The sequence below is a fragment of the Cricetulus griseus genome, chromosome 4, assembly GCF_003668045.3.
Source record: "Cricetulus griseus strain 17A/GY chromosome 4, alternate assembly CriGri-PICRH-1.0, whole genome shotgun sequence".
In the NCBI taxonomy this organism is placed as follows: Eukaryota; Metazoa; Chordata; class Mammalia; order Rodentia; family Cricetidae; genus Cricetulus; species Cricetulus griseus.
The window spans coordinates 160,753,489-160,774,282 of NC_048597.1; the positions used below are offsets into that span (position 1 = coordinate 160,753,489).

The 20,794-nt window shown below is 44.9% G+C and overlaps 1 protein-coding gene across 7 annotated transcripts in view; it reads left to right on the forward strand.

Moving 5' to 3' along the window:
- Nucleotides 1-8,581: 8,581 nt before the first annotated feature.
- Nucleotides 8,582-20,794, forward strand: part of Usp28 (ubiquitin specific peptidase 28) — a 62,432-nt gene continuing 50,219 nt past the window's right edge. For 3 of the 7 annotated variants that reach the window (XM_027412094.2, XM_027412095.2, XM_027412101.2), the window contains exon 1: nt 8,582-8,752. In XM_027412094.2, coding sequence (XP_027267895.1) covers nt 8,696-8,752 — 57 coding nt within the window. In that variant the 5' untranslated portion in view covers nt 8,582-8,695. The remainder of the gene's footprint in view (nt 8,753-20,794) is intronic. The other 4 variants (XM_027412099.2, XM_027412102.2, XM_027412098.2 and 1 more) reach the window with 3 other exon arrangements.

The window sequence follows — 20,794 nt, forward strand, 5'->3', positions numbered from 1 at the left end:
AGGAGGGTGACCTTGAGCTCCTAATCCTCGTGTGTGTGTACCTTCCCAGACTGGGATTAGAGGCAATCCCCACACTCAGCATTAAACTACCTAATCTGTCACATTTACCTGTTTAGTTGTTGTGTATGTGTTTGCTTGAGCAAGTACCGTAAAGTTTATGTGAAGGTCAGAGGACAACCTTCGGCCGTGGGTTCAGGAGATCGAGCCCAGGTTATCAGGCTTCTTGGCAGGTGCCTCTAAATGATGTGGCATCCTGCCAACCCTCAATGTTATTCTTTATTTTTTAAACATAACTTCTTTATTGATTCTTTGGGAACTTCACATCATGCACCCCAATTCCACTCATTGCTCAGTCCTCCCGTATCCACCCTTCACCCTTGCAGTGCCCCTCCCCCACCCCTGGCAAAGGAAAATTAACAAAGAAAAATTAAAACCAAACCAACCAAACAACAAGAAAAACAAAACAATACAAGCCCTCTTGGCTCCTCCATCTTTCCCATCTTTCCCACAGCTCTTCATTCATCTTGGTGGCATTGGGAGTCTTGGTGTGTCACACAGTATACCCTTTTGTCCAATCAGCTTTCCTTGCAAATGTTCATTGCAGTGAGTCATTGGTCTGGTTTAAGGCCTCTGGTTTCTGGTACATTATCATCATTGGACCCTAAACTTTATTATCCACTGTGTTTATAGATTATTTGAAAGTCATGTCACTCTTCAGTTTATGTCATCACTCTTTCTTTGCCCTTAATTTCCCTCTGGGAGTTTCCCAACACCATCCCACACCCACCAGTCCAGTCCGTTCCCTATCAGTTTTGTTCCCTATCAATTTACAACTGTCAACTAGATATCTACCCCATACTAACCTTCACTCTTGCTCCTTCAAATATTCACTCAAAAGAGCCTTCCCATTTCCTTAAGTGACTTCTTTTTTTTCACATTTTTTTTTATTTGAATTAGAAGCAAGATTGTTTTACATGTCAATCCCAGTTCCCTCTCCCTCCCCTCCTCCCAACCCCCCCCCCAACTAAAACCCTTACCTATCACATATCCTTTCTGCTCCCCAGGGAGGGTGAGACCTTCCATAGGGAGTCATCAGAGTCTATCATATCCTTTGGGATAGGGCCTAGGCCCACCCCCATGTGTCTTGGCTCAGGGAGTATCCCTCTATGTGGAATGGGCTCCCAAAGTCCACACCTATGCTAGGGATAAGTACTGAACTACTACAGGAGGTCCTGTAGATTTCCCAGGTCTCCTCACTGAAACCCACGTTCCTGGGGTCCGGATCAGTCCCATGCTGGTATCCCAAGATACCAGCAAGTCTGGGGACCAAGAGCTCCTGTTGTTCAGGTCAGCTGTTTCTGTGGGTTTCACCAGCCTGGTCAGGACCCCTTTGCTCATCACTCGGCCTTCTCTGCAACTGGATTCCAGTTCAGTTCAGTGATTAGTTGTGGGTGTCGGCTTCTACTTCTACCAGCCGTTGGATGAAGGCTATAGGATGGAATATAAGTCAGTTATCAATCTCGTTATCAGGGGAGGGCATTTAAGGTAGCCACTCCTCTGTTGCTTAGATTGTTAGCTGGTGTCATCTTTGTAGATCTCCAGACATTTCCCTAGTGCCTGATTTCTCTGTAAACCTAAAATGTCTCCCTCTATTATGGTATCTCCTTTCTTGTTATCTTCTATTCTTCCCCTGACTCAACTTTTCTGCTCCTTCATGTCCTCCTCACCCCTCCTCTTCTCCCCTTCTCATTCTCCTAGCTCCCTCCCTCCTCCTCCTGTGCTCCCAATTTGCTCAGGAAATCTTGTCCCTTTCCCCTTCTCCAGGGGACCATTTTTTGTGAGGGTAAAATTCCTAGGAATAGGAATAAATAAAGTCCTGTGTCCCCCCGCCCCGGAAAAGTTCTGAAACAGAGCTGAGAATACAAACCTGTAATTCCCAGCATCCTGGAAGCTGGGGCAGAAGGATAGCCAAGAGCTTGAGGACAGCATAAGTTACACAGCAAGACTGTCTCAAAACAAACATAAAAGTTACAATATTATTAAAAACCATGTTAAATTTTAGCATATTATATTATGAGAGATCATAGTCTATTAGGTCTTCTATTAGGTCTTTTTTTTAAGATTTTATTTATTTATTATGTATACAGTCTTCTGCCTGCGTGCCAGCAGGGGCACCAGATTTCATTCAAGATGGTTGTGAGCCACCATGTGGTTGCTGGGAATTGAACTCAGGACCTCTGGAAGAACAGTCAGTGCTCTGAACTGCTGAGCCATCTCTCCAGCCCGTCTATTAGGTCTTACAAGTTCCCTGCTATCAGGACCTGGTTACAACTGATTTATATCATTTACACAATAGAAATCAGGAAATGAAAGGCAGTGATTTAATCCTGAGCCTATAGGGGAACCTGGCCATAAAAGCTGCACAAGGGGGCCTGGCTTGCACACTGTCACTCACCCCACTGATGTAAGGGATCTTTGTGGGCTAGGGACACAGTAAGGAGGGACTTTCAGAGGTTTTCCATGCTTTTCCTGGGCAGGCAGATTTATTGGTACAAAAGAGGTTTCCAGCAAAAGTCTGAGCTGTAGGCCTTGGCAGTTAGAGCACACAGAAGCCCAGGGGAAGCATAGAAACTGTACCAGGGTGCAAAAAAGATCTGCAGCTACCATGAAAAGGTGCTCCATTGTAGAGAACAACAGGACGTGGAGGTGCAGTTTCTGAGTCTTCAAGAGACAAACATTATGTGTCAAAGATGAACTTTTGTGATCTTTTCTCTTGCTCTGGAGTGTTGGGATTACAGGAGAGACACAATGCCTGGTTTATGTGGTGCTGGGGATGGAACCAGGGCTTCATCCTTGCTAGGGAAGCACCCTTCCCTAAGGATTAGCTTTTTCAGAGCTCGATCTTACAGAAATGCATTTAACTATTTGCAAATCAATACTACCCCTACTAGAGGATGTTCTTCTCCTCCCTAACAGCTTTGATGATTTTTCTGTAAATTTTACCAGAGGCACGTGGTGCCTGACCTGATGACATCCTTTTTATTGTAGGCCACTGTTTCAGAGTTCCAGTTCACTAAGGCTGGGAAGGTACAGTGAGAACATAAAACAGAAGCAGACATTCCCAAATAAGATTTTCATATGCATTAAAAGAGAAGTTAATCATTGGATGCAAATTAGTCCTGGCCATATACGAGTGAGTCTGTTTGCTTTTGTTTGAGCTTCTTGTTTTTGTAGATGTGGCCACATATAACAGTCACCATGGAGTTTTCAAACACATACTAGTCCATGACTTCAGAGGCAGTCAAGGTAAACCCTGGTCATTTCATGTCTGTGTATGTGCATGTGTTCAGGCATGCAGGTGCAAGTGTGTGTTTGTTTGTATGTGTGCAAATATTCATATTCACATGTGTGGAAGCCAGAGATCAACATCAGGTCATTCACTCTTGACTTTTTCTTTTCTTTTCTTCTTTTTTCTTGTTTTTAGTCAGGCTCTCTCACTGAATCTGAGGCTCACTAACTTCTATAGGCTGGCCAGCCAGTGAGTCCCTGGAGTCTTCCTGCTGCCACCATCAGGAATGCACATACATACATATGCACACATACACACAATACATATACATACAGCAAAAAGCTGTTGTAAGTACTTGCTTTTTAAATGCCAATTTGTCAAGCTCTTTCTTTTAATCAGAATGTTTGAGTCATTAATATTTAAAGTAATTATTGACATTAGCAGATTTAGATCTCTCATCTTATTATCTGCTTTTGGGTTTGCTTTTTTTTTTTTTTTTTTTTTGAGACAGGGTTTCTGTGTGTCGCCCTGTCTATCCTGATCTCGCTCTGTAGACCAGCTAACAAGACTGGCCTCAAACTCACAGAGGTCTGATTGCCTCTGCTTCTCGAGTGCTGGAATTAAAGGTGCACACCACCACTGCCTGCCTCCCGCTTGCTTCTTATTGCTTTTGTTTCTTCTTCCTTTTTTGCTTTGATTTTACTTTTAGATGGGCTGATATCAAACTCAGTACATAGCTTAGGATAACCTTGAACTTCTGATCTTCCTCCCTCCACCTCCTCAGTGCTGGATACAGGCACAGCACACCATCATGCCCAGTTTTAGGAGGTGCTAGAATTTGAACCCAGGGCATCCTATATACCAAGCAAGCATTCCAGCCAACTGAGGTACATTGTATCTCTGCACTGTTTACATCATGCTAAGAATCAAGCCTAGGACCTCTTACCTGCTAGACCAGCCCTCTAAGGGAGCTATATCCCTAAACTCCTGCCTCTGATTTATTTTTCTATCTTCATTACCTACTAGCTTTTTAATTGTAGGCTTTACTTTTTTAATTTAGTAGTTATTGGGACTCATATATGTACTCTTTTCCTTTTCCTTTCTTTTTTTGAAACAGGGTCTTAGTACAGTTCAGGATGACCCAGTACTTTATGTAGCCCACCCCATACCAGCTTCAAACTTGCAGACATCCTCATGCCTCTTCTTCCTGAAGTGCTAGGATTCAGGATGATGGCACCATGGCCAGCCATTCTTCTCATAGTGTTAGACCCCCAGAAAACTTAAGTATCCGGGGTTCCAGGCCATGACTGCAGTCACCCCAATCACCAGGCGGATTCGAGAGCTTGATGCAAACTGCACGAGGTTTTATTGTAATTTAACGAGGTAACCCCATGTTAGCTCGGGTCTTTCACCCACCCACCATGGCGGATGGCTAGCAAAAGACAGCTCCTAGGGCCTCCTGAGAGATCTTATAGGACAGCGTACGCACAGGCTCACGATTGGTGTGCCTCCAGGCTTGGAGGGCTTGCCCTGTGTTGATTGGTCAATTGGTTGTTATGACCCATAGGCCCTCCCAGTGTAGTTGCTACGCTTTGTGCGTCATTGTTGTGCACTTGTCCGTAAAGCACACCCAGGGTCGTAAAGCATAGCGCCACCAGCTAACTTCTGATTGGTTCCTTGCCATGGGCAGGCATCTGACCTCTAAGTGACCAAGGCAAGGTTATGGCAAACACGTGTTCGGCTGTTATGGCTGCCGAAAGGGAAGCTGGTCCCTTCAATAGTCTACTAGCGTCTGGTTTTTGGTTTTCTGTCTTTCGTATTGGCTTACATTCCATTCCTCACTTTTGTGTATCTGGTCATGGTTCCTAAAGCCAGAGGCCTGGATGCTTTTCTGTTAGAGCTCCAGCCACCAGTCATACTGTGACTGTGGCCTGCTGATTTGAGTAAAGCTACAAAATGGGCACACACCCTTTGTAGAACTTTAGCTTCTGTTTTGATTTCCTTTTCAACACTGTGGTTGATTGATCTCTGGAGCCTTTTTAGCCTCTAGGCAGATACTTTTAGATGTAAACACCCATGCTTCAGAGGTAGGGTCTGGGGAGAGGGAAGGTCCTATAAAGGACTGATTATGGAGCCTTCAAAATTGTTCATTGTTATTTCAGATAACGGCCTCCTGAGAAACAAGGAGCCAACTAGAAATAGCTGGTTCATTTGGATTTACTCCTTTTTATGAGTCCTAGGATAAACTTTGCTCATTATAATTGTAAACTCTCACCCAGAGGCTTTCCTGTCTGCGTGTGGTGTGTGTGTGTGTGTGTATGTGTGTGCGCGCGCGCACGCGCGAACACTCGGACTCTTGCATTTGTGTGTGTGAGAAAGGGAGACACACAGAGAATTTTAATTATTATTACATTTCTTCATTTTTGTGGATGTTTGTGGGATTATGTGCTGTGTGCAATGGGAAGTGAGTGGCACTCAGAGGACAGCTTGCAGGGGTAAGTTCTCTCCTTCCATTGTGAGAGTCTCCAGACTCTAACTCATGTCCTCAGGCTTGGCAGCAAGAGTCTCTACATAACTGAGCCATCCCTCCACCCCTACCCCCACCCTCACCCCTGTCCTCTGCCATCATTTTTGAACATATTTTTCTCCAATAAAAGCCTGTTTCTGCCAGGCCTGATAGCACAGGCCTGTAATCTCAGCACTGGGAGGCTGCAACAGTAGGATCAAGAGTTGAAGGCCAGTCTAAGAAACAAAATGACATATTATCTTAATAAAAACTCTGTTCATAGAGGCCCTGCTTTGAACTCCAGTGCAAATCTTTGTTGCCCTTTGTTCATTCTTTGCTGAGATAGGCTTCTGTTTATATATCCCAGGCTCGCCTTGGACTCACTATATAGTTAGTATCTGTCTCCTCTCAATTCTCTTGCCTCAGTCTCCCAAGTGCTAGGATTACAGGTATGCACCACCATAATCAGCCCTCTTTCAGTTTCAACCTCACAACTCTGGATTTTGAGATAGCTCTGGCTGTTCTGGAACTCACTATGTAGACCAGGCTGGCCTTGAACTCATAGAGATCCACTTACTTGCGTTTGTCTCCTGAGTGCTGGGATTAAAAGCATGGGCCATTATGTTCAGTCTCCCCCAGTTCTAAGACAATGGTACATGCACACTGTGTGTTTTGACCACACAGTTACCCTGTCTTATCCCACTCCCACTAAGCCCCTTCTTTACAACGAGCCTCCTCCTAATTTCATGTCTTATACTTTTTGTTGTTGTATTTGTTTTTTTTTTTATAATTTGTTCTTTTAAATTTCACTTTGCGTCTTATCATCCTTTCAGCGATAATTGTGTGACACTATTCCTAGGGAGATGTGAACAAACACCTCCTCATGCCAGATAGAGAACTAGTGACATGAACACCAAAGTCCAGCTGGGCAAACCAATGAGTTTTATTGGGCTTACTTACAGGAGTGTGGGTAAGGGGCACTAACAGGAGCAGAAATAACTCATAAAGCCCACGGCAGGCAGCATGGGTGACAGCGTCCCGTCCCACAAAGCAGAAAACCTGAAGTGCATGGCACACCTTGCACACCTTGCCCGCAGCTTGACAGTTGGAGTGCTCTCCTTCCAGGCAGCTTGGCTGGTCTGAGCCTCTTTTAGGCAGCTCAGCTTATCTGAGAGCATCTCTTAGCCATTCTTATTGTTTATATAAGCTTGGGGAAGGAGGAAGCTATCAAATCTGGCCAGTTTCAGGTAGCTTTTGAAGCTATCTGAAGCCTTGGAGTTGTTTACTTCATCAACTTAAGGAGCTAACACCCCCCCACACACACACACAAGTAGCTTTTATTTTGGAGGAAATTGCTGCACAACAGTGACCTGCTGAGCTTTGTCAGGGCTGCTTGCACTGACCAGAGTAAGAGGTTACTTTAAGGCCCACAAACAAGATAACTGTGGCTATACCACCAAAGAAAATGGCTCTTCTGGGGGCTGGAGAGGTGGCTCAGTGCTTAAAAGCATATACTGCTCTTGCAGAGGCCCTTGGTTTGAGTCCCAGCACCCATAGTAGATGGTTTACAAGTGCCAGGTCAGCGTCTTGTACTGACACCTACTGCTTTGTGATTTGGTTCTCCAATGTGTGCAGACACTGGAAGCATCCCATCTTTGATTGTGTAAGTCCACCCAGCCAATCTCTTTATAATGTTATAAAGTCTAATGGTTCTGTTCCTCAGAGAATCCTGACAAAGATGGACCTGGTAAACACAGGTCCCAATTCTCAGCCACACAGGAGGCTAAGGCAGAAGCATAGAACGTTCAAAGCCAGCGTTTGATGAGACTGTCTCAAAGTAAAACATTGTTGAGCATGACAGTAAAGACCTACCATCATACACGACCGGGTAAAGACAAAGGATCAAGAGTTCAAGGCCAACCCTTGGCTACTACCGAGGATAGTATTAGCTACGTGAGACCCTGTCTCAAAATTCCAAACCTAAACCACCAGCAATAAAATGCTCCTCACAAACCTTAAGAGAGTGGGATGTGGCTTAGTGCTCAACATTGCTTACACATACATGGCCTGAAAATGGTAAATTTGGCAACTGTTTAGGATTAAAGGACACCATGCTGAGCTCTGTGAGCGTTCTGGCTCGCTCGGCTGTCTTTACAGAAATCACTGCAGACAGCCTAGGTCTCTCTTCACGGCCCCGGACCTGGAAATGACTAAGAAGGCCTGGTTGAAAAATTTGTCAGCACATGGAACCCAAGCAGCCTCACTGGGCCTATGGGGACCTGGGGCTGGGCCTAGCGCAGACGCAAAGCTCAGACAACGCAATATGGAGAAAGGAGTCTTGGAGACCCAGAAGCCTCGCCGCCCACTTCCTGGGCACCAAATGCGGAAATGGCAACCGCCGGCGACGCGACGCTGACCCGCTAGTCAATGCCCGGCTGCGGTCACGTGGGCCGAAACACTCGGAGAAGCTCCGCCCTGGGCTCACGCAAGCCGGGGGGAGGAGGGGGCGGGTATGTGGGTGAGGCCTTTGGCGCACGCTGCGGGCGTGACCAGAGTGTGTGGGCGGGGCCTCAGTGGGACCTCGGGTGTGAGGGTAGAGCGTGTGGGTGGGGCCACCGCAGCAAGCTGCAGGAGGGGTGGGAGCCAGAGGGCGGGGGTGGGTGGAGCCTTCTGAGCGCGCCGTGGGCGGAGCCTCTGCCCGCGTGCTGCGGGTTGGGGAGTGTTGGGCGCCGACTGGCGTGGGCGGGGCCTCCAGCGCGCGCCGCGGGCGGGGCGGGACGTGTGGGCGGCGCCTCCCGGTGCTCCCCGGGCTTCGGGGGCGGCGGTGGCGGCCGCGGCGGCGACGACGACGACGACGACGACAACGAGAGTGGGGCTACGCGCAGAGGGGCGCCACGGCCATGACTGCGGAGCTACAGCAGGACGACGCGGCAGGGGCGACGGATGGCCATGGCTCGGTGAGCGGCGGGTGAGGGTAGAGGGGCCCGAGCTTCGGCCGAGAGGGGCGCGGCGGGCCAAGCGGGCGCGGGCCGGCGGAGGCCGGGGCCTGCGGGCTGAGGGCAGGAGCACGCCCGGGCCGCCGGGGGCTTACGAGGCTGGGGTCGCGCGCCGGTGTGAGGCTGCCTGGGTATATGGGCCAGCCCAGGTTCTGAGCGGGGCCCGGTGTGGGACTCGGTGCTGGGAACCTTACCGGGAGGGGTTGCACGTGAGATCGTGGGCATCGGGGTCACCCCGAAGTGTGCACCCGGCCCGACCTAGCATCTACAAACTTCGGGAAAGCTCGGCCGCGATGCCTTGTTCTGACTCTCAAATCAGTTTCATGGCAGTGGCTTCCCAGAGGCTTAAGCAGACTCAAGTTATCTCACTAAAAGACGGCGTTTATCAACAAAGTGCAAAAAAGACCTGGAGCCCCACTCCTCCCTCTTCTCGCCCCGCTTTTCATTCGTTTCTCCCCTTTCTTTCGTAAAAAACATCAGCTTCCCCAATTATTTCATTGATCACTGTAGATCTTGAAGGAGGGGAGAAGAACAAACAGCACAATGAATAAAAAGGCACACCGATTGGGTTCCTAATATTTAAGAAGGCTGAAAAACATTACAAGGGTCTTTGGACTAAGATGGTGAGGTTCAAAAAACTGGTTTGGAGAACATTAAAAGGCTAATCATGTCTCTTGCAGAAACAAGGGAGGTGGGCAATTTGAGACTGTCATCTTGTGTTACAAAGTAACACTACATCCTCACCCCTCAGGAACTGCACTTTTTAAAAGACAGAATGGAAAATCTGTACCAAGTGTTCAAATACCGTGCTTTCAAGCTAGAAAATTCACAAAATATTTAGAATACGAAAGTCTGTTACTGCTTAATAAATATGTCTTCTTAATTTTAATATGATTAATTTGACGGGATGGGGATCAAGCCTGGGGCCTATCATTCCTGGGCAAGTACTACATTCCTAGACTAGGAGTTTAAAACAGCAGGCTCTTTAAAATTCATGCAGAAAAAAAGATATCTCTAGGACTTGGGCTAGGAAACTAAAGTAGGTGGATGGCTTCTCTGTGATTGTAATAAAATTGCATTGTTAGACATAAATGTCTTTGGCTACTGGGGTCCATATTTTTCTGTTTTTTGTCTTTTTCAGAGATTAAATCTACTTGTTTTGGGGACAGTGACTTAAAAACAGGTGGTGAGATTTGGTTTTGAGACAGTCATATTGATACTATTTTAAGGGAGAGCAAGTCATATTTAAATTTGTTCTGGGCTCTGTCATTTAAGACCACGTGGCTTTTAATCAGTGACATCTTCATTTACCTCTGCCACAGTCTGACTAGTGACCCCTATTTCAGCACTCCCTATTTGAGGGTTTGTATGTGAGGTGTTTGATGAGCATTGTGGATAGTCATAGCTATTTTGGGAAGGCTTGGCACTCCCAGACTCTGACTGGCTGCAGTAGCCTGATTCCTGGCCACCTTCAGAGTGATGACATTTACTGGTATTCCCAGAGATTTTGCCCCAGACTGACAGATGATAAGTTTTGAATGTTTGATAATTGTTGCCCTTTTTGGTCAGGCTAGGATAAAATGCTTGAAGGCACAGGCTGGGTTGAGGGAACTTAATATGTGGAGAATAACTTTCACATTTCAGGAGAGTATTAATAACTTCTTCCTCTTGGTAAGTTCTATGTAGGATGGATTATTTTCTTTTGAATTCACAGAGGCATTCTGCCTTCCCTTGAAGATGTTTAATGTAGTTGAGAGGAGCTATCCTCCCCCGACACTCTGGAGCTATTTAAAACTTAGCATGCTTTCCCTCCCTTCCCCAGTTGGTCATCTGTACAAAGGACAGACAGAACTATGTATAGGCTAGCTCTCCACGATTTTAGTGAGTGAAAAATACAGCTCTCTGCAAACATGCTCTGGAATCTGAGTGGACACTTTGTGGTATCTCTAAATCCCCAAGACTGGTGAGTTAAGGACAGCTTCCTGTGTTTTAATCAGTTCTTAACTTAGATAAAAACCAGCAGGAAAGTTTACTGTTAGGGTAGGATAAGCAGCTTGATGTCAGTTTGCTTCTTAGGAACCTGTCGCCCTTGGCAGCAGCACTAAGGATTCACACTACACATTCCCCTCCCCTTCTCTCTCACTTGGAACCCAGGGCCTTGTGCATTCTAGGCCATCACTTCACCACTGAGCTGTATGCCTTGTTTCGATAGCTGTCTCTTGATTTACTGACTTCTTATTTTCCTTTACTTGGTGGTGTCTTTGTGTTTTTTTTTTTTTTTTTTTTTTTTTTTTTTGTTGTTGAGACCAAGGCTGTCCCGGAACTGACTCCCAGGTGCTGGGGTTAGAGAGATGAGCCACTGAACTCAGCTTCACTTATGTTGTGCTTTTTGGAGTGTTAGAAAGGGGTAACCTGGCTCCACTAGTCTCCTGCTCTTTCAGCCACAGTTATTATTGCTCACACAGAAAGTGCAGTATCTTGAGCACATTAACAGATAAGCTTTTATCAGGTGGGCGCTGTGTGTTCTGTTTCATCAAAATGACTTTTTTTAAAATGTGTTTTTGAGATTGGTTTTCTTGTAGCCCTGATTGACCTCCAGTTTTGTAAGGGAGGATGACCTTGAACTCTTGATGCTGCTGTGTCTTGTTTTCTAACTGCTAGGATTATAGGCTTGTGCCACAGTGTCTTGTAATCAAAGTTTACAATGATGCTAACACAAGTGATAGCTAACACACACACACACACACACACACACACACACACACACACGCACACACACATTCTATCTCTCTCTCTCTCTCTGCACCCCCTTTCCTCCCTCCCCCCCCCCCCCATAGCCCCAGCTGCCATATAACTCAAACTATCCTCTTGTCCTCCTTAGTTCTGGGATTATAAACTTGTGCCATCATACCCAGCTCAAAGTTCCAGCCTCCTCCAGCCCTTGCCTTGGCTTGTTAATCCTCACTTTCCACCTGGTTTGAGACAGGATCTGTCTTCTGTTTCCCCTGCATATGGCAGGCTAGCTGGCCCTGCACTTGGAAGGATTCTTTATCTCCCATCCTTCTGTAGGTAGGAATGCTGGGATGACAGGTATTCCTGTTGTGTATATAGCTTTTATATGGGTTCTTGGTAATCAAACTCAGGCCCTCAGGTTTTTACCACTGAGCCATCTCACATACCCTTTTAAAAATTTTTACTTGTTTACTTTTATTTATGTGTATGTGTGTGTTCCTGCATGTGTTTATGTGTAGCATGTGTGTGCAGAGGCCAGAAGAGGGCACCAGATCTCCTGGGTCTGGAGTTAGAGGTGGTTGTAAAGGCTGGGAACTGAATACAGACACTATAAGAGCAGTAAGTGCTCTTAATTTCAAAGCCAGCTCTCTGGCTCTCACCTCCGTTTTTAGCCCAAGCTGGATGGAACTGAATTATTTTCCTGCCTCCTCTTCTGAATTACTGGTATCTCAGTTGTACCATCATGTTCCTTCTTCTAACCCTTTTCTTTTTTGAGAGAGGGCATAGGGTCTAACTGTATATCCCTGGCTGGCCTTGAATTTGTTATAGACCAGGCTGGTCTGTCTTCACCTGCCTTCTCAAGCTGAGATTAAAGGCATATGCCATCACATCTAGCCTCTTTTTATATTCTTATTCTTGATGGCTTTTGTTGTTGTTTGGTCTTTCCATATAGCCCAGGGCAGTTTTGAACTTGGAACAATTAGAATTATCTTCTGTCTTTACTTTCCAGCAATAGAACATTTTCTGTCAGGGCAGCTTTACTCCAAACTGGGGCTTTTGTTTGTTTTGTTTGAGGTAGTATCATAGTAGCCGTGGTTGGCCTGTGACTTACTATGTAAGCCAGAGTGGCCTTGAACTTACAGAGATCTGCTTGTATCTGTCTCCCAAATGCTGGTATTACAGGAATGTGCCACTATGCTTGACTCACAGTGAATATCTTTAATATCTTTTTTTATTTGTGTGTTTGTGATGCTGGGGATCACACCTGGGGCCTCCAGCTAGGCAAGCCTTTTACCCGAGCTCTGTCTCTATTCTCATTCTGTTTTTTTTTTTTTTTCCCTCCCTCTCTTGGCTTTTGTTGTTTTGGTTTATTTTGAGAGAGTTTCTTGGTATATAGTTTGAACCTTGGTAATCTGCCTACCGCTGCCTCCCAGATACACTAGTACTGTGGGTGTGCCTCACCACACTCAGATCTGCCCCATGGCTTTGTTTTCCTTCCCTCTCTCTCCCCTCCCCCTCTTCCTTCCTTCCTTCCTTCCTTCCTTCCTTTCTTTCTTTCTTTCTTTCTTTCTTTCTTTCTTTCTTTCTACTTGCTGTTTGTTTGGTTTTGGTTTTTTGGTTTGTTTGTTTGTTTGTTGTTGCTTTTCTTTATTGAGATAGGCTCTCATAGGCCTGCCTTTGATCTTACCATGAAGTTGAGGATGACTTTGAACTCCTGATCCTCTTGCCTCTACCTCCTAAGTACTTGGATTATAGGTGTGCACCACACTTGGATCCCCTTATTCTCTTAAAGTCTTTTCTAAAACTCTTCTAGTGGTTTAAACTTTTTAAAGATTAATATTTTTTACATTATTTTATGGGGGGAGGTCAGAGAGGGGCATGGGTACACACATGGAGGTCAGAAGACAACTTGGAGGAGTTGGTTCTCTCCTTCCAGTGTGGGTGCTAGGGAATGGGCTAGGGTGGGCAGGCTTTGCAGCAGGTGTTGTTGGTGATTTCACCAATCCCAGGTTTCAGTATTTAGTTTTTTCTAATCCTCAGAGCTTGCTGATGTCTAAGAGCTGTCTGATGTTTTGTTCATTCCATTCCTCAGCATCTCTTATTTCCATGGAAGATTATACTTTCTTTCATCCCCCTTGTTTGTTAGAGGTAAACCTTCACTAGTGGGTCTCACCAAGGATAGTGTGCACTCCAGGGTTTTCTTTTTTTTTTTTATGTTTTGGCTTTTTGAGACAGGGTTTCTCTGTGTAGCTTTGGAGCCTATCCTGGCACTCGCTCTGGAGACCAGGCTGGCCTGGAACTCACAGAGATCCGCCTGCCTCTGCCTCCCGAGTGCTGGGATTAAAGGCATTCACCACCAATGCCCGTCTGAGGGTTTTCTTTTTAATGAGTTTATTTTTATTTTATGTACATGGGTGTTTGCCTATATTGATGTCTGTGTTCCATGTGCATGGAATGTCCACAGAAGCTGGAAGAGGGCATCAGATCCTCTGGAACTGGAGTTGTAGACAGTTGTAAGCTGCATTGTGGGTGCTGGGAACCAAACTTGTTGCTCTGCAAGAGTAGCCAGTGCTCTTAACCTCTTCTGAGCCATCTCTCCAGCCCCTGGAGATGTTTTTTGACTGTGACTGTAGGGAAGGGTGCTGCTGGAGTGTACTGGGTACAGTATCTTACCTGGTACAGTTTAGGCCCCAAAAGAGTGGCCTGTTATATGTGAATAGCATAGAAACCCTAGTCTAAGCAATGTCTACCTTTTTAGCTCAACCTCTGAATGAAAAAAATAAAAAGGAAAGAAAAGGGCATGACTGCTCTTAGATATGGTGAAGGAGAACGTTTATTATAAATATATTTGGGAAAGCATAGAGGCAGGGATATCTAGAAGAGTCCAGAGTGGACATGATCAGACTGAGAAGGGCCGTGGGGGAGAGGGGAGAGAAGGGAACCAGGCGCTGCAGCCAGGACAAAGGTCCAAAAGGGAAGGGTAACCAAAATGTCTGGATTATACAGAGAAGAGCTTCTGGGGGAAGGGGAGCCCAGCCCCTGGACTGGAGAGTTCAGGTTAGAGAGAGGGTGGGGGGGTTATGCAAGCCTGTGACAGGTAAAGACTTAGATGCTGGGAGAACCTGGTGGCCAGATCCAGCTTTGATATGTTAAATAGGCACCTTAGCCATTTGCCCTGGATGACCCCCCACAAACCTTTCCTGTCTTCCCCTTACCCCAGGATCAGTAGCTTCTGCTCACTAGGAATTTAAACATGTAGAAGTTGGGTGTGTGAACTGGCTAGTCCTGCTTTCCAGGTGTTGTCTGTTCATTTCTGCCCAGCTTTGTCCAGTGGCCTTTGTTGATAGGTCAGAACACCAGGATGGAGTATTATTGATACAGTGGAATCAGGTGTGTTGCAGGTCAGAACTGGCACCTGGACCTCCATCTTAGACCTGCTAAATCAAAGCTGTGTTTTGTTTTATTTAGAAAGGGGTTCATTCTTATCCCAGGCTGCCCTCAAACTCACAGTAATCCTCCTGCTTCCTCTCCCAAGTGATGGGCTACCGAATCTGGTTTATATAGTGCTAGAGATCAAATCCAAGGCTTCATGCAAGACCACCACTCTACCTTCTGAGCTACGTACTTAGCCCAAATTTTGCCTTTTGATTCCATCCCTAGGGGACTCATTTATACATTAAACTTTTAGAAGTTTAAGAAGTCCCATTCTGCTGTGCATAGGAACCCTTAACTCTGAGAACAGCAGCCACAACAAACCCTCCAGACAGCATGTCAGCAGCCTTGTCTGCTGCCCTCATGCAGGTATAGTCTTCGTCATCTGTTTCCAGATGCACCTGTTGTTGTTGTTTTTTATTTTCAAATCAATAGAACTTCATGATTTTATTGTGTTCTTTTATCAGCCTTAGAACACAACCAGCATAGAACTAGATCATGTGGCCATTCCTCCTCTCCCCATTCTCTTCCTAGCCAGGTCTCTGTCTGCCTTAACTCTGCCGACACAGACTCGGAACACTCGTGCCTCTGCACAGTCTTCTTACACCCTTATTCTTTCTAGGCTTAGTCTGCCCACTTCCTGTCATCATGCCACTTTCCTGGGTCACACAGAGAAGTACTGTGGCTCTTGCCACATTCTTAGAGAAAGTTGGGGGAGTTTTAGAAATAAGTAATACCAACACTGAAAACTCTTCTGAAAGTTTTGCTGATGCAGGAGGATTGCTGTGAATTTGATTGACAAAATGAGACCCTGTTTCAAAAAACCAAGCCTCCCCCCCCCCCCCCATGGCAGTATGATTAAGAATGTGAAAATGTTGGGAAATACAGGTGAGGGAAACAGGCAGGCTAGATTCTAAACAAGGATAGAGATGGCAAGAGCAGCTTCTGTAAACTCCGATCATGAGGTAGCCATGTGGGTGGGTCTGAGCTCCAGCAAGCCCAGAGCTGTTTGGCTAGTGGCTTGCAGAGAGCCTGACCTAGGAGCAGCAGTTTGTAGGCAGTTCGTAGTTTTACCTAATCAGCAGCTGCTGGTGCCTGATGTTGAGGATTGCCAAAATGACTTTTCAAAAAGAAATTTTTATTATTGTGTGCACACTTGGTGGGTGTGGGTGGGAGTGGAGGTCAGAAGGCAGCTTTGTGGGGTTGTTTCTCTCCTTCCACCTTTATGTGGGTTCCAGGGATTGAACTCAGCATCAGGCTGCTCAGCAAGCCCTTTCCCTGCCAAGCCCTCTTGCTGGCCCAAGTGAGGCTTTTAAGAAGAATTTTATTTGCTATTTCTTTTGAGGCAGGGGCTCTCTGTATCCCAGGTTAGCCTTGACTTCACAGCAGTCCTTCTGCCTCAACTTCCTAGTGCTGGGATTGCATGCATGTGCCACCACACTTGGTCTGTCATTATTATCCCTCATTACCATGTTTTAAGCTAATAACTTGTTTTGGAGTTCAAGTTTGTTTACATGAGTTATCTTACCCCCCCCAAGAACTCCCACTATATATTTAAATTACTCGCCCTAGTCTCTTCATCGACAGAACTTTGAAAAAAAATATTAGATCTGAAAAAGAAAATTTGTATTCAACACATTATCTTATCTTGGGAGGTTTTTTTGTTTTGTTTTGTTTTTTAAACTATCTTTTTAGTCCAGGCTGGCCTCAAACTTGGAATAGTCCTTCTGTTTCCACTGCCAAGTGCTGGGATTGCAGGAGTTCTCCTACCAGGCCTGCCTACCTAAGGTTGTTTCTTACTGGGAGTTGATCCCAAGGCCTCCTGCATGCTAGGCAAGCACTGGTCCAGTGAACTACATTCTCAGTCTTTTCCCCTTGAAAAATACAGTGCCTCAATCAGGGAGTTGATTGGTTTCTATTGCACAATGGGACAGAAAGAGGCCTGAGCCTTCTACCTATGCTTGTGCATGGTCTTAGCAAGCTTACTTTTTGCCTGCTCCCTTGGATCATTGGGCCCTGCCTTTTATTCTTTTGGTTGACACTTTTCTAGGGACTATTTATTAACTGAGTCTAAATCTGTGTGTTTCTAGTCCTTAGATGCAGTTAGCTCTACTCTATTTTCAGATCTGAAATACCAACCTCTAACATTTACTGTGTACTCTTCTCGTGAGGGTTATTACAGTAGGCATGGAGTGCTTACTAGTGTATGTCACCTTCCACTTACTACTGTAAGCATGTTTCTATAGGTGGTGGTGAGGTGAGTGTGCCTGTGTGTATGCATTCTCACCTGTGTATGGGTGCACACGGAGGCCAGAGCAATGTTGGAGATCTTCCTTAAACTTTTTCCATCTTATTCATTAGGCAGGGTCTCTAAATTGACTGAAATGACTAGACTGACTAGCCAACTTGTTCTAGAGATCCCATCTCTGCCTTCTGAGTAACTGCAGCCATAACCACCAACACTGGTCTTCAGGCTTTACAGCAAGCTCTACCACCAGACTATCTCCATAGCCCCATGTTTCTGTGCTAATCAATTTAGGATTGTGTTAGTTAGGGTATCTATTGCTGTTAAGAGATACCATGACCATGGCAACTCTTACAAAGGAAAATATTTAATGGAGTGGCTTATTTGCAGTTCAGAGGTTTAGTCCATAATTATTAGGGCAGGAAGCAAGGAAGCATGGAGGCAGATGTGGTGCTAGAGAAATAGCTGAGAGTTTTTACATCTTGACTCACAGGCAGTAGGAAGTGGTCTGTCTCACTGGACGTGGCTTGAACATACATGAGACCTCAAAACCTGCCTCCACAGTGACATACTTCCTCCAACAAGACCACACCTGTCCACACCTCCTAATAGTGCCACTCCCTTTGGGGGGCATTTTCTTTCAAACCACCACACATCCTGTGAAACTTTAAGCTGATTCCTTTCCCTATGTACTGCACATGACTAATATAGCCTGGCCTGAGTTCTGAGTTGCAGAGCTCTAATGTCAAAGTATTCTCCCTCTGTACCATAAGCACCTCTAAAACAAACTTCTTTTTCTTTCTTTTTTTTAAGATTTTATTTACTTATTATGTATACAACATTCTGTTTCCATGTATATCTGCACACCAGAAGAGGGCACCAGATCTCATAATGGATGGTTGTGAGCCACCATGTGGTTGCTGGGAATTGAACTCAGGACCTCTGGAAGAGCAGTCAATGCTCTTAGCCTCTGAGCCATCTCTCCAACCCTAAAACAAACTTCTTGATGCCCACTTGGCTGTAAAACACTTGAACTTAAATTCTCACTGAATCTGCTTCATACCTCTGAAGTCAAGTTTAGTATGTCTAGAAAATAGTTTTCAGAGTGATGCATCTAGTAAGTCAAAATGCTGAGGCTTAGTGGGCCCTTTTTCTAGGGTGATTATCGGTGTTTTTACTACACACAGAAGCAGACTTTAATTGGACAAAGAGGTCATGTGGCAGGTGTCCATTTTACTGACCATGACTGTAGGTGTTTCTTTATTGATATCCTGCCAGTGCTATTAAAGTGGATGCTCTGGACCTCATTTTCCAGGTGAAAAATTCCAATGCTTGGGAAGCTTGAGATTGGTAAGAGGTGAATCCATTGCAGTCTGGCCTGGCTTTCTACATGGAAAGGAAGGTCAGGGTATCAGTCAAGCCAACCTAAAGGTCTTTAGGAGTGGCACCAACAGCATGCTGCATTGACTACTAAAGTAGGCAATTTAAAGTTGAGTCTGCCAAGTAATGGTGGGGCACACTGGTTGTCCCAGAATTCAGGCAAGACCACCCTGTACCCCAGAACAGGACTCTGTCTTATTTATTTTCATTTTTTTAAAGTCTCCAAATTTTGATTACCCTAAAAGAAAAATGCATATCCATTATGCTATTACTTCGTTTCTCCTGCCTTTAATGTTTGGCAATGACCTCTGCTTTCTGTCTCTAATTTGTCTATTCTGGGTGTTTCATGTCAGTGGACTCGAGCAGCATTTAACATTTTGTGTATGGCACTGTGTATGTTGGGTGATGCATTTGTGTGTATGCTTACAGTTGTTGTGTGTGTGTGTGCATGTGGAAGCTCAGGGTGGGTGTTTCCTTGGTCACACTCTTATTTTTTCCTGTTAGTATTATTGTGTGTGTAGGGGGGTATTCTGCACCACAGTGCGCCTGTGAAGGTCAGAGGACAGCTTTGTGGATTCCGTCTGCAAGCTTTGTCCCTATTCTCTGAGATATTCAGGGTGTGTTCTACCTCCACATTGGTCCTACCAGCATCCTGTCCCTGTCATTACCTCTGGTTTGCTCAGAAGCCCTGTGACTCAGCTGTAAGGCCCTCTTTCCTTAGTCTCATACACTTTGAACCAGTTGTTGACATGTGCTAGATTCATCTATTTAAATACCTTTCTCAAGGGCTGGAAAGATGGTGCTCTTCCCAAGAACCTACTTTCAATTCCCAGCACTCACAAGACAGTTTACAGCCATCTTTGACTCCGGTTCCAGAGGATCTTATGTCTTCTTCAGTGCTCTGTAGGCATGGACATACATGCAGAAAAACACAAATACACATAAAAATAATAAATATCAAAATGTTTTTAAAAATTTAAATACCTTACCTGAGGCAGTGAGATAGCACAGTGAATACAGGTGCTTGCTGCCACACCGAACAACCTGACCTGAGTTTCATCCCTGCGACCCACAGAGTAGAAGAAGAGAACCAACTCCCACAGTTTGTGCTTCTGCCTTCGTGCATATGTGGTGAGATTAAAAGGTAGATTATTGAATCTACTTTTAAAAAGCAGCTACTAGTTTTAAATATTTTACATTGAATTGAATTGGACTTTTTATACAAATTTTGTATATTTGATACAAATTTGTGATTAATTTGCTAAGACGCACTGTACATGTTTCTAACCTTATTCAGGTACCTATACAGCTCATTTAACAATGAAATACACATTTCTAGTCCAATGTAATACACATTATAGTTATTACCAACTATATAGGATAGTAAGAAAATGCAGGTTAGTAATTAGTCATCTATTACAATTGAATTTGTAGTTATATTAAATATGTTTACAAGGTCAAACAGATATATTTTAGATAGGTCATCTTTAAACATTTCAGACATCTGCAGAATATGGCACTTAAGATGTTTTAATAAAGCTGGGAATTGGTGGTACATGCTTTTAATCCCAGCACTTGGGAGGCAGAGGCAGGCAGATCTCTGTGAGTTCGAGGCCAGCCTGGTCTACAGAGTGAGTTCCAGGACAACCTCCAAAGCAATACAGAGAAACCCTGTCTTGGGGGAGAAAAAAAAGATTATATATATCATATATATATATCTCATATATCATATATATATCTCATATATCTCTATATATAATCATATATATATATATATACATATATATATATATATATATGAGATAAGACATGTTTACTCCTAGCAGTACCCATCTACTTCAGAAAAGATGAGGGACATTGAAGAAACTCCACATGGAGTTTACTTTCTTTGTGGCAAAAGTAAGCCACTGGGCAAGAAAGTGCCCTTGCCTCACCTTCTGATACTATGCTGTCCAGATTGAACAAACAGAACAACAAAAGAGAGTGACGTCCAACTTTGCCAAGACAAAGCGGAACAGTCCTTCAAAAATCCTGCTTCACAGAAATGTCTGTTAGATATGCTAGGCCTGTAGGCTGAAGATGGATGCCCCAGCATTGCAGAAAAACTTTGGTTGACTGTCCAGGCAGCCAGATGCTTTTGTCATTTCTCACATTTTTTGGAAGTCACTTGCTTGCACTTCCTGCTTACTCAATTAATATTTCCTTCTTGTGTC